The sequence below is a fragment of the Salvelinus sp. IW2-2015 genome, linkage group LG8 (assembly GCF_002910315.2).
Source record: "Salvelinus sp. IW2-2015 linkage group LG8, ASM291031v2, whole genome shotgun sequence".
Lineage (NCBI taxonomy): Eukaryota > Metazoa > Chordata > Actinopteri > Salmoniformes > Salmonidae > Salvelinus > Salvelinus sp. IW2-2015.
The window spans coordinates 17,965,538-17,979,554 of NC_036848.1; the positions used below are offsets into that span (position 1 = coordinate 17,965,538).

The following is a 14,017-nucleotide window of genomic DNA, read 5'->3' on the forward strand; positions in this document are numbered from 1 at the left end:
AAGAGAGAGATTTGGAAGGAGAGTTTGCAGTCTAGCCAGACACCTAGGTACTTATAGATGTCCACATATTCTAGGTCGGAACCGTCCAGGGTGGTGATGCTAGTCGGGCGTGCGGGTGCAGGCAGCGAACGGTTGAAAAGCATGCTTTTGGTTTTACTAGCGTTTAAGAGCAGTTGGAGGCCACGGAAGGAGTGTTGTATGGCATTGAAGCTCGTTTGGAGGTTAGATAGCACAGTGTCCAAGGAAGGGCCGGAAGTATATAAGAATGGTGTCGTCTGCGTAGAGGTGGATCAGGGAATCGCCCGCAGCAAGAGCAACATCATTGATGTATACAGAGAAAAGAGTCGGCCCGAAGATTGAACCCTGTGGTACCCCATAGAGACTGCCAGAGGACCGGACAACATGCCTCCGATTTGACACACTGAACTCTGTCTGCAAAGTAGTTGGTGAACCAGGCAAGGCAGTCATTAGAAAAACCGAGGCTACTGAGTCTGCCGATAAGAATATGGTGATTGACAGAGTCGAAAGCCTTGGCCAGGTCGATGAAGACGGCTGCACAGTAATGTCTTTTATCGATGGCGGTTATGATATCGTTTAGTACCTTGAGCGTGGCTGAGGTGCACCCGTGACCAGCTCGGAAACCGGATTGCACAGCGGAGAAGGTACGGTGGGATTCGAGATGGTCAGTGATCTGTTTGTTGACTTGGCTTTCGAAGACCTTAGATAGGCAGGGCAGGATGGATATAGGTCTGTAACAGTTTGGGTCCAGGGTGTCTCCCCTTTGAAGAGGGGATGACCGCGGCAGCTTTCCAATCCTTGGGATCTCAGATGATACGAAGGAGAGGTTGAACAGGCTGGTAATAGTGGGTGCGACAATGGCGGCGGACAGTTTCAGAAATAGGGGGTCCAGATTGTCAAGCCCAGCTGATTTGTATGGGTCCAGGTTTTCCAGCTCTTTCAGAACATCTGCTATCTGGATATGGGTAAAGGAGAAGCTGGGGAGGCTTGGGCGAGTAGCAGCGGGGGGGCGGGGCTGTTGGCCAAGGTTGGAGTCGCCAGGAGGAAGGCATGGCCAGCCATTGAGAAATGTTTGTTGAAGTTTTCGATTATCACGGACTTATCAGTGGTGACCGTGTTACCTAGCCTCAGTGCAGTGGGCAGCTGGGAGGAGGTGCTCTTGTTTTCCATGGACTTTACAGTATCCCAGAACTTTTTGGAGTTAGAGCTACAGGATGCAAATTTCTGCTTGAAAAAGCTGGCCTTTGCTTTCCTGACTGACTGCGTGTTATGGTTCCTGACTTCCCTGAACAGTTGCATATCGCGGGGGCCTCTCGATGCTATTGCAGTTCGCCACAGGATGTTTTTGTGCTGGTCGAGGGCAGTCAGGTCTGGAGTGAACCAAGGGCTATATCTGTTCTTGGTTCTGCATTTTTTGAACGGAGCATGCTTGTCTAATATGGTGAGGAAGTAACTTTTAAAGAATGACCAGGCATCCTCAACTGACGGGATGAGGTCAATATCCTTCCAGGGTACCCGGGCCAGGTCGATTAGAAAGGCAGGCATGCTGACTGCAGGAATGTCCACCAGAGCTGTTGCCAGAGAACTGAATGTTAATTTCACGATCATAAGCCACCTCCAACAATAAGCCACCTCCACCTACAGCAACCTTTCGGTTACTGGCCCAACGCTATAACCAATAGGCTACCTGCCGCCCCTCGAGGCAAGGTGAATCAGGCTTATAGCAGCGAGCTTTGTATTAAAAAAGAATATGTGGTATAAAGGTTATGTACGTAACGTAAAATGAAACTGATAATAATGTGCGGGTGAATAGTGGTGAGACTCACGTCAAAAGGCAGCACCTCCACAGAGGTGTTGAATAGCTTGTCCCCTGGGTGCTCAATGTTCCCGCTCCGGAAGAAATACCTAGAGAGAAAGAGAGAGAGAAAGAGAGAGGATAACAAATGGGGGGGATGTCAATTTGATATTCAACACAAATTGATCCACCATTATTATCATCATCAGCCAGCCAGGAAGTCACCAAGTTCAATCTCTATCTCCATTTGCTTTCTATAAATGCATGTGCCACCAAGTACCTAACAGCAGCCTGAACCGTCCGCTACCCCCAAAAGCGCCTCTGAGGTAACAGGGGTGACCAAAGAGCCACAGCATGGCCATTAGTCATTAACAGTTACACGGGTCCAGAGTAGATAGACCTGTCTCTTATACACATCTAGATGTGTATAAGAGACAGGTGTGTGTGTGTGTGTGTGTGTGTGTGTGTGTGTGTGTGTGTGTACGCATGTGTGTATGTGTTTATGTCCATGCATACACACATGTGTGTGTGTCCATATATGTGTCTGTATTCAAGCATGCCATGTATGTGTGTATCCGAGCATGTGCGCGCACACACACCTTTCGATGCGGACAGGTGTGAAGAAACGGATGCGGATGAAGTCTCCAGCCACGGGTGTGAAGGCCCAGAAGAAGTCCTCTCCCAGGTAGGCCTTCTCCAGGGTGAAGTGCTGGTATGTCTTTAGGCTGGTGGTCACCTCTGCCAGCGGGTTGGCATGGCCCTTGTGCAGAGTCTGCTTGCCAAAGTCCTTGTCCTGAAGCAAACCATTAGACCATAGGATGGGGGTCAGAGAGGGGAGAGATGGAATTGTTTCTATCACTAAGCTCTCATATTGACTTTGAGGGTGCAGTTAGCTGAAGACATAGAGATTAATTCTAACTTGATATTTGGGAGCGTGACAATTCTTGATTTTTCTTGATCCTTGATTTTGCTGCGGCAATTCTGACATTTTGCATGGCATTATGCAATGACTTTATCCAATTTGTCGCGACAATGCGCTGACCAGGGACAAGGTTGTTGACGTATGGCTTGAGATAACCATATTATACTTTAAATGTGTGTTTATTGGTTTAAAATGCGAGCCCTCTTCTTCTACTGCGGTGATGGGTCAGTTTGATGCGATAATATTGTGATGATTTGACTGTTTTACAGGGAAATAGTGCAGTGATTGGTCAAATTTGCCAAACCTCGCATAATATGCAGGGAATTGTTGATTTAGCAAAAATAATTATGTTGCAGAATCCTCGAGGAACTGATTTATTCAGTTTAAATGATTTACTTGAAAATGAACGCGAGTCATGCTCTCTTACTGTTGCCAAAAATGATGCAATCTCACATGGAGTTCATGCAACGTCATCACAACAGAGAATTGTATATTCCCAACACTGGATAATGTCACAACAAATCTCTGCAGTGAAGAGGTGACTCTGGGATGCTGGCCTTCTAGGCAGAGTTGCAAAGAAAAAGCCATATCTCAGACTGGCCAATAAAAAGAAAAGATTAAGATGGGCAAAATAACACAGACACTGGACAGAGGAACTCTGCCTAGAAGGCCAGCATCCCGGAGTCGCCTCTTCACTGTTGACGTTGAGACTGGTGTTTTGCAGGTACTATTTAATTAAGCTCTTCACAGCACTTCACAGATCTTCATTGTAAAGGGTTTAAACACGGTTTCCCATGCTTGTTCAATGAACCATAAACAATAAATGAACATGCACCTGTGGAACGGTCGTTAAGACACTAACAGCTTACAGACGGTAGGCAATTAAGGTCACAGTTATGAAAACTTAAGATACTAAAGAGGCCTTTCTACTGACTCTGAAAAATACCAAAATAAAGATGCCCAGGGTCCCTGCTCATCTGCGTGAACATGACTTAGGAAACCTGCAAGTAGGCATGAGCACTGCAGATGTGGCCAGGGCAATAAATTGCAATATCCGTACTTTGGTGCGAAAAGTGCAAATCAATCTCAGAACAACAGCAAAGGACCTTGTGAAGATGCTGGAGGAAACAGGTACAAAAGTATTTATATCCACAGTAAAACGTGTCCTATAACGACATAACCTGAAAGGCCGCTCAGTAAGGAAGAAGCCACTGCTCCAAAACCACCATAAAAAAAGTCAGACTACTGTTTGCAACTGCACATGGGGACAAAGATAGTACTTTTTGGAGAAATGTCCTCTGGTCTGATGAAACAAAAATAGAACTGTTTGACCATAATGACCATTGTTATGTTTGGAGGAAAATGGGGAGGCTTGCAAACCGAAGAACACCATCCCAACTGTGAAGCACGGGGGTGGCAGCGTCATGTTGCGGGGGTGCTTTGCTGCAGGAGGGGCTGGTGCACTTCACAAAATAGATGGCATTATGAGGGAGGAAAATTATGTGGATATATTGAAGCAACATCTCAAAACATCAGTCAAGAAGTTAAAGATTGGTCGCAAATGGGTCTTCCAAATGGACAATGACCCCAAGCATACTTCCAAAGTTGTGGTAAAATGGCATAAGGACAACAAAGTCAAGGTATTGGAGTGGCCATCACAAAGCCCACAAATCCATTTTTTTGGCAGACCCGAAAAAGCGTGTGCGAGCAAGGAGGCCTAGAAACCTGACTCAGTTACACCAGCTCTGTCAGAATGGGCCAGAATTCACCCAACTTATTGTGGGAAGATTGTGGAAGGCTACACGAAATGCTTGACCCAAGTTAAACAATTTAAAGGCAATGCTACCAAATACTAATTGAGTGTATGTAAATTTCTGTTCCACTGGGAATGTGATGAAAGAAATAAAAGCTGAAATAAATCATTCTCTCTACTATTATTCTGACATTTCACATTCTTAAAATAAAGTGGGGATCCTAACTGATCTAAGACAGGGAATTTTTACTCGGATTAAATGTTAGGAACTGTGAAAAACTGGGTTTAAATGTATTTGGCTAAGGTGTATGTAAACTTCCGACTTCAACTGTGGACACACACGCACACGCGCACACGCACACGCACACGCACACACACACACACACACACACACAGTACCAGTCAAATGTTTGGACACACCTACTCATTCAAGGGTTTTTCTTTATTTGACAATTTTCTACATTGTAGAATAATTGTGAAGACATCAAAACTATAAAATAACACATATGGAATCATGTAGTACATAAAAAAAAGTGTTAAACAAATCCAAATATATTTTAGATTCTTCAAAGTAGTCACCCTTTGCCTTGACAGCTTTGCATACACTTGGCATTCTCTCAACCAGCTTCATGAGGAATGCTTTTCCAACAGTCTTGAAGGAGTTCCCACATATGCTGAGCACTTGTTGGCTGCTTTTCCTTCACTCTGAGGTCCAATTCACCCCAAACCATCTCAATTGGGTTGAGGTCGGGTGATTGTGGAGACCAGGTAATCTGATGCAGCACTCCCATTACTCTCCTTCTTGGTAAAATAGCCCTTACACAGCCTGGAGGTGTGTTTTGGGTCATTGTCCTGTTGAAAAACAAATGATAGTCCTACTAAGCGCAAACCAGATGGGATGGCGTATCGCTGCAGAATGATGGAGGCCAATGTGTTCTTGGGGACCTTCAATGCTGCAGAAATATTTTGGTACCCTTTCCCAGATCTATGCCTCGACACAATCCTGGCTTGGTTTTCATTCAGACATGCACTGTCAACTGTGGGACCTTATATAAACAGGTGTGTGCCTTTCCAAATCATGTCCAATCAATTGAATTTACCACAGGTGGACTCCAAACAAGTTGTAGAAACATCTCAAGGATGATCAATGGAAACAAGATGCACCCGAGCTCAATTTCGATCCTCATAGCAAAGGGTCTGAATACTTATGTAAATAAGATATTTCTTCTTGTTATTTTTAATACATTTGCAAAAATTTCTACAAACCTGTTTTTGTTTTGTCGTTATGGGGTATTGTGTGTAGATTGCTGAGGATATTATATTTTTGAATCCATTTTAGAATAAGGCTGTAACATAACAAAATATGGAAAAAGTTCATAAACTTTGATCAGCACAAAGAACAAATCATGAAGGGCATTTCTTTACAAACACACATCCAATCGCCTTGGTCCCTTACCCTTACTAAACCAATCACACGCTTCAATCTGATGTGAAGGAAAAATGATGGATCTCCCTTGTGAAGCAGCCTCAGTTACAATGCTTGTTATGTAGATCTGCAGGCGCATATGCTCCAATTTCAAAACAATTTGGAGGCACAGTTGAAAAGTTAAAATAGTTAACGCACTGAATATACACTGGATTAATTCGAAAATAAAAGCGTTACTTTTTCCAATGCGTGAGAAATGTGGAGAAAGGTGTGAAGAGGGTCAAATGAGTGTCTCACGCTCATTGCGTGAGAGTTGTAAGCACTGATAAAATACTATTAATTTCAGTGGTGGAGGCCAGGCCTGCTTGGTGGAGAATCTCTAAATTGAGAAAGCGCTGGATGTATTGATAGTGAATTGATTGTGTTAGATTGCAGTAGCAGTCTTCAGGCTGATATCCACTCATCTTAACAATCAGAGACATTAAACACAGTATTCTTTACTTTGTAGTAAAAGATCTGGAATCTGTGTGGTGACTTGAAATGTATCAGTGCTCAGAGACTTGAAAGCTAATATTTAAACATATACAGATAAGATAAGCTGACATGCACAGTGAAAGGATGCTAGAGTATACAACATGTATTGATTGGCTAGCAAGTCAGTGGGATACGGAAACACACAATGCTCGCGACGTACATACCTTGAGTTTCTGGATCTTTCCGGCCAGGGAGGAGTGGGTGCCCACATGCTGGAAGAGTGAGGGCTTGAAGCGAATCCTCAGGTTGGCCTTCTGCCTGTCGCAGTGTTTCTGTGTGTGTGGCAGACGGGAGAGTTGAGAAAGAGAGAGGAGCAGGGAGAGAGAAAGAGAGTAGGAGTGTGTGGGAGTTCCACAATTTTCTTAGACTGAGACCATTTTGGCAAGTGCAATTGAAAGGCATAGTATTTATACAACACATGGCCAAAAGCATGTGGATACCCCTTCAAATTAGTGGATTCGGCTATTTCAGCCACACCCATTACTGACAGGTGTATAAAATCGAGCGCACAGAAATGCTATCTCCATAGACAAACGTTAGCAGTAGAATGGCCTTACTGAAGAGCTCTGAGTCTTTTTACGTGGCACCGTCATAGGATGCCACCTTTCCAACCAGTCAGTTCGTCAAACTTCTGCCCTGCTAGAGCTGCCCCGGTCAACTGTAAGTACTGTTATTGTGGAAACATCTAGGAGCAACAATGGCTCAGTCGTGAAGTGGTAAGCCACACAAGCTCACGTAACGAGACTGCCGAGTGCTGAAGCGCGCAATAATCATTTGTCCTCGGTTGCAACAAGTCACTACAGAGTTCCCAACTGCCTCTGGAAGCAACCTCTTGGCAGCAGCTAATGGGGATGAATAATAAATACAAATACGTCAGCACAATAACTTTGTCAGGAGCTTCAAGAAATGGGTTTCCATGGCCGCGCAGCTGCACACAAGCCTAAGATCACCATGAGCAATGCCAAGCGTTGGCTAGAGTGGTGTTAAGGTCGCCGCCATTGGACTCTGGAGCAGTGGAAACGCATTCTCTGGAGTGATGAATCACGCTTCACCATCAGGCAGTCCGATGGACGAATCTGGATTTGGAGGATGCCAGGAGAACGGGACCTGCCCCAATGCATAGTGCCAACTGTAAATTTTGTGGAGGAGGGATAATGGTCTGGGGCTGTTTTTCGTGGTTCAGGCTCCTTAATTCCAGTGAAGGGAAATCTTAATGCTACAGCATACAATGACATTCTTGACGATTCTGTGCTTCCAACTTTGTGGCAACAGTTTGGGGAAGGGTCTTTCCTGTTTCAACATGACACTGCCCTCGTGCACAAAGCGAGGTCTATACAGAAATGGGCCGGTGTGGAAGAACTTGACTGACCTTCACAGAGCTCTGACCTGAACTCCAGGCCTAATCGTCAAAATCAGTGCCCGACCTCACTAATGCTCGTGGGTGAATGGAAGCAAGTCCCCGCAACAAGTTTCCAACATCTAGTGGAAAACCTTCCAAGAAGAGTGGAGGCTGTTATAGCAGCAGGAAGGACCAACTCCATATTAATGCCCATGATTTTGGAATGAGATGTTCGACGTCCACAGACTTTGGGTCATGTAGTGTATGTACAGCTAACTGCCAAAATAAAGGAAACCCCAACATCAGGTGTCTTAATAGGGTGATTGGCAACAATGTGCCACCAAAACAGCTTCAATGCACCTTGGCATAGATTCTACAAGTGTCTGGGATGCGAACACCATTCTTCCATGATAAATTCTATAATTTGGTGTTTGTTGATGGAAAACGCTGTCTCATAAGTGTTCAATTGGGTTGAGATCTGGTGACACACACACACAAACACATCCTTTAAATCACCTATGCTCCTTTGAGAACACTCTTTCAAATTCACAGAGATCTCTTCTTTTAGCCGTGGTAGCCAAAATATTGGTGAAATAGGTATTTTTTAGAATGACCGCAACCATGATGGGATGTTAATTGCTTAATTAACTCAGTAACACCACCTGTGTGGAAGCACCTATTTTCAATATACTTTGGCTGCGTTTACACAGAGAGACCAATTCTGATATTGTTTTCACTAATTGGTCTTTTTACCAATCAGATCAGCTTAGCGAAAAGAATATCAGAATTGGGCTGCCTGTGTCAACGCAGCCTTTGTATCCCTCATTTACTAAAGCGTTTAATTTATTTTTGCAGTAACCTGTTGCTCCCTGCTTGGATAATCTGTAATCCATCCTTCTTTCCTCCCTCCCTTGAAGTACTCACTGATCTAACATGACTGAGTCCAAAGAAAAACTTGTTTTAGGACAGTGGTTACCACACTTACCGCGTCCTTCTCTGGGTTGCACACCTTGACCCACATGATGTGGTCCAGCAGCCAGTCAATGGGCTTGTCCTTGTAGAACATTAGCATAAACTCCACAATCAGCGAAAGGTCCAAGGACTTGAACATCTTACCTGAGGAGAGAGGATATACAACTCAATTACGTGTGACGTCATCACATATCGCCAAAGGTTGTACCTTGTCTGTTTCAAAATGTTTAATCATATCTTGAGCCTATGGAACACTACTTGGGTTCCCAATTTCAAAATGGTCCTTAGCTACTATCCCCTGGCCCTTTGTGAAGATATGAAGGGATTGAACAGGTTTTAGAAATGTGGTAGTAACTACCTTGCCCTTTCAGATTTATTAGAAATGCTTAGGGGGTCAATTTGGAATTGGGTAAAAAGGAAGTATAAAGTAGAGTGTAGCAAGTTACAACGACCTAGAACGGAGGCTAAACTTAGCCAGTGTGCTCTGAAATTAAATCTGAATGACATATAATTGCACACATACCCTTGAGCGCTGAATTTAAATTTAACATAATTGTCAGATTAATACATTGGAGTCAATTTCACAAAGTCACCAAGTGGGTTACAAGAACAAATATTTTTGGGTCAAAACAAGGTCGCTTGCGGTCTGGAATGAGATTATTTTACAGGCGTTTAATTGTAATGCTTTGAAGCACTTTCCACCACAATGTTTTAACAGCTAGTCATCACAAAGACAGAAGATAACATTTAACCAATCACAAGATCTAAAATACATACATTTTCCTGGAGTATAAGAACATGATGTATGGTCTTGTTTTGTCCTCATACGAAACATAATCCAATAAAATACACACTCTGCCACCCATGCATGCACACCCTGAAGTAAAAAAGTGACAATGGGAACCTCTGTTCAGACTGAACACCGATCCCTCAACTCGAAGACACATCTCCTTCGTCTCTCTCTTCCTTGCCTATTACAACACAACAGAAGAGTACTCCCTCTCATCTCCCCCCACTCTTCCTTATACCTTCTCACCTCTCTCCGTACATTAAACCCCTTTTCTCTTCTCCCCCACCCTCTCGTTACACCATCTCTACAGAGGTAAACACTCTTTCCTTGGCTGAGATGTAGAATTCATCCTCCATCCTTCTCTCCCCCCCAACATGAAAAAGTATGAAAATGTATGCACTCACTACTTTAAGTCGCTCTGGATGAGAGCATCTGCTAAATAAATAAAAATTCACTGGTTACAGTCCTCTCTTTCTGGCCCCACACTCCAGGACCAGGGCCTTTGTCATAGTGAGGGTTACGATGCCACAGAACTATGGGTTTATGAGAGAGAGGTCGAGGGGTAGAGTGTTCGAGTGAAGGAGGAGTTACAACTCATTAGAATCCCACCGAGAGAGAGAGAGAGAGAGAAAGAGAGAGAGAGAGAAAGAGGTGTGGAAGGAAGGGAGGCGACGCAGAAATGGGAGGAGGGAGAGAGAGATGGGTAGAAACCAAGAGAGAGAAAGGGCAAGAGGGTGAGAGGTTGAACACTCGCGTCAGGGAAGGAGGTATGCAATAACTCATTAACGGAGGGAGAGAGAGGTGTGAGAGCGGGGATGGTTGGGGTAGAGAGTGAAAGTGTGAAAGGTCAGGGCTTGCATAAGGGAAGGAGATATGCTATCTAACAACTCATTCGAAATCTCGCTGAGGGGGGGATCACGTGACCCCTGAACGAGATGGCCGCATGAACTAGGAGCTCCGCACAAGTAGTTTCCAATTCCTAATCTTACCTCCACTTCAAGTTTAAACTCATTTAGCTTTAGTCAAAAAGTCATGGCGGCTACAAAAGGCGACACTACAGGTGACATTTTTACCCGGACTCGAGTACTAGCGACGGAAAAAGCCTCCAAGAAGCAGCTAGCTTCAGAAAAAGCTAGCGCCATTAGCCAGGAGCAAGAGGACCCGTTCCCCCCCGAGGCCCAACGAAGGCCAACCTCGCACTCTGTCGAAGACATCGTTTTTTGAGTGAGATCAACGTAAAGACTCAACTAAACTAGATGCCCTTAACGCTTCAGCTAAGTGGATAGGGGGCAAGGTGACAATCCTGGAAAATGCTTTGCCTGACATAAAACAGATAACCTAACGCGGGGCGCTTGGACGAGGCAGAGGGCGAATCTATCCACGGAAACTTATTGACAGACGCCATGGAAACAATGCATATGCTAAAAAAAAATTGAGCAGCTGGAAGAGAAAACAGAGGCCTGGAAAACAGGGGGCGAAGGAATAATTGTGTTTATTAAATTTGGGTGAAAAGAAGAGGGAAACATGCCACTGATCCGTACCTGCAAGACAAACTTCCCGAGTGGCTCCACCTGTCCACCGACAGACCATAGAACTCGAGAGAGCTCACCAGCACTGAGGCCCACCACAGAGCCAGAACCACGCGCCCATTCACCATACGTTTCTTGAGATTCACCGACAAGGAACGAGTCCTACAGGCGCGAAACCAAACATTACAGTGGGAAACGCCAAACTCACCTTAACTCCAGGACCTGTCAGCTGGAATATCGCCGAAAGCGCGAGAGTTTGACGAGGTGAAGAAATGCTCCATTGACGCGGCTCTTTAGGGGTTCAAATACCAACGAGCTCAAGGATTCTTCACAAGGAGCCCTGCGACACTTTCAAAACTCCCGAAGAGGAAAACGTTTTTTGAAAGACAACCGTCATGAGAATGATGACCAATGACTAATGCGATTACTATTATTACTAAGGAGGTAAGACAACATATAGCCTATCCAAGACCCACCCGCCCGCTAATGTCATTATAGCCGTCTAATCTATATTTATGTTCCTTTAGCTGAGAGGGATAGGCTCATATTTTATACCTAGGCTATATATGTCAGGTGGCTTATTATTTTTTCTCCCATTTTTAATGTGGTCTGGACGGGGGCTACGTTGTCATTTACCCCAATGCGGGGCGGAGAGATGAGGCATTTCTTTGGTGGGGAGGGGGAACGTTGTGCGTTGCTAACTGTTCCGTTTTTTTTTTTTTGTTGTTGGAAACAAGAATTGTGACTGGCGGGGAGGTAATAGATCCAACGGGATATTCAGTTGTTTGGGACTCGGCTGGGGTGTTTCAGAGACATGTTTATTTATGTAAACCATTTATTTTCCTTTTATGTGAAGCAGTGTAACTACTATCCACTTTACCGCAGAGATGCTTGCACTAAAGTTTCGATTATGTTCGATGGACCGATGACTAGTACCTTAAATTATTGACATGGAACTGCCATGGTCTAGTCATGCAATAAAACGGAAAAAGATACTATGTGCTCTAAAAAAAGGAAAAAGCAGAACATCGGCGTATTGCAAGGACACACCTCTGTGATGCTGACATGCCAAAATCGCAGAGCTTGGGTGGACAGGTGTATTTCTCATCTTTCAAATCACAGTAGAGGCCACAGCCATACTTATCCATAAAGAGTTCCATCATAATTGACAAAAACATATCTGATCGGAGGGGAGATTTATTTTTGATAACTGGGTCACATGTATGGGCAACCAATTACTCTCTTAAACATATACGCCCCTAACACAGATACTCCTGCTTTTTATGTCGAAAATGATAACCCTGTTTTCAATGACATTGGTGTTTCCTTTGGAGTGTTTGGCCGGAGTTTTAATTGTACCCTGAAACCAACCCTAGACATCATCTAAAGTCCCCACAAAATCCTAGATCTGCAAAGATGTTGAACTCTCTTACTAAAGAGATGGGACTGATAGATATCTGGAGAGAGACTAATAGCTCATCTATGGACTATACATACTACTCTAATGTTCCATAACAACTACTCCGTATAGTTTAATTTTTATCCCAAAGAGTTTCATAAATTCAGCCACGTGTAGAATCGGACCCATAGCCGTTTCGGATACGCTTTCTGTGTCCACCTCCGCTTTGACTCTTGCAAAACATCCGAGGTCAAAGAGCTGGAAATTCAACCCTCCATGAGCTATCAAACGAAGCATTCCATACTTGGTAACTACATGGATAGACAACTACCACACAAGACAACAAAGATTCTCCTGTTTCTCCGCGCCACAATGTGGTGAACGCTGCTAAAGCCACATAAGAGGTCATTATTGCATATGCTTCCTCTAAGAAAAAAGCAATGGAAGCACACAGGTCTAGATTGGAGAGGGAGCTGGAACGCTGTGAAAAAGTACATAAACAACAGACAGCACTCTCTGGGTCACTTAAAGCAGCCAAAGCCAAACTGAATTTGGCTTATACTCGGGAGATTTAAAAAAAAAGTTTTCTTTACTATACAGAAATACATGAGTCATAGCAATAGGCCTAGTATTGCTTGCTTCTCAATTAAAAAAGAGCAGTCAGAGCGTACATTATGGCTATGGAACAGCAGAGGACGGGTACATTGACAAAAAATATCAATTTAATTTTCATTGATTTTTACTGCAAAACTATATACCTCTGAGAGAAAACACAGGAACAGAACTCCACTCCTTCCTAGAGGGAATTCGCCTACCCTAAACTATCAGAGACTGACCAAGAAGATCTCAACTCCCTTCACTCCTGAGGAGATCCTGGAGGCAATTACTCCATGCCACTCAACAATCCCAGGCCAGATGGATTCCCGGAGGGTTTTACAAAGCTTTTTGGCCCCAGTAGCCTATTTTTCATGCCAATGCTGGAGGATTTTTTGCAAAAAACGGAGTTCTCCAGACTCAATGGCGACAGCTTCGCATTACAGTGTTGCTCAAAAAGAAAGGACCCCCTATCCTGCTCCTCCTTTCCGGCCCATAAGCTTGTTGGATTTCGACTACAAAATAATTACCAAATTGCTGGCCAAAGATAAACACTCTTCTTCCAATATTAATAAAGCGACCAAACTGGATTTATTAAGACAGATCTTCTCTTCTGATAACATTCGCCGTTTTTTGATATTATTGATCAGAGTAAACGCACAGAAGACCCTGTCTGCTGGTTCACTGGATGCTGAGAAGGCGTTCGACAGGATGGAGTGGAGCTTTCTGTTCTCAGTCTTAGAAAAGTTCAATTGGGCCCAACTTTATTAATGGGGATCAAATCACTATATCTCATCCAATGCCATGGTGATACTAAAGGACTGAACTCTGACAGATTCCCTTTGGGGACGGGGACAAGACAGGGTGCTCGTTATCTGCTCTCCTTGTTGGGGGCGGAGCCTCTGGCAGAGTTGATAGAGCAATCCAAGTATTACAGGTGTTCCTG

General features: G+C 44.1%; 1 protein-coding gene across 1 annotated transcript in view; it reads right to left on the reverse strand.

Moving 5' to 3' along the window:
* mgat4b (alpha-1,3-mannosyl-glycoprotein 4-beta-N-acetylglucosaminyltransferase B) overlaps positions 1–14,017 on the reverse strand; it is a 227,396-nt gene that overhangs the window by 21,750 nt on the left and 191,629 nt on the right. Inside the window, exons 9-12 of the mRNA XM_023992677.2 lie at positions 8,773–8,903; positions 6,613–6,720; positions 2,413–2,606; positions 1,845–1,923 (exon numbers count right to left, since the gene is read on the reverse strand). Coding sequence (XP_023848445.1) covers positions 1,845–1,923; positions 2,413–2,606; positions 6,613–6,720; positions 8,773–8,903 — 512 coding nt within the window. The remainder of the gene's footprint in view (positions 1–1,844; positions 1,924–2,412; positions 2,607–6,612; positions 6,721–8,772; positions 8,904–14,017) is intronic.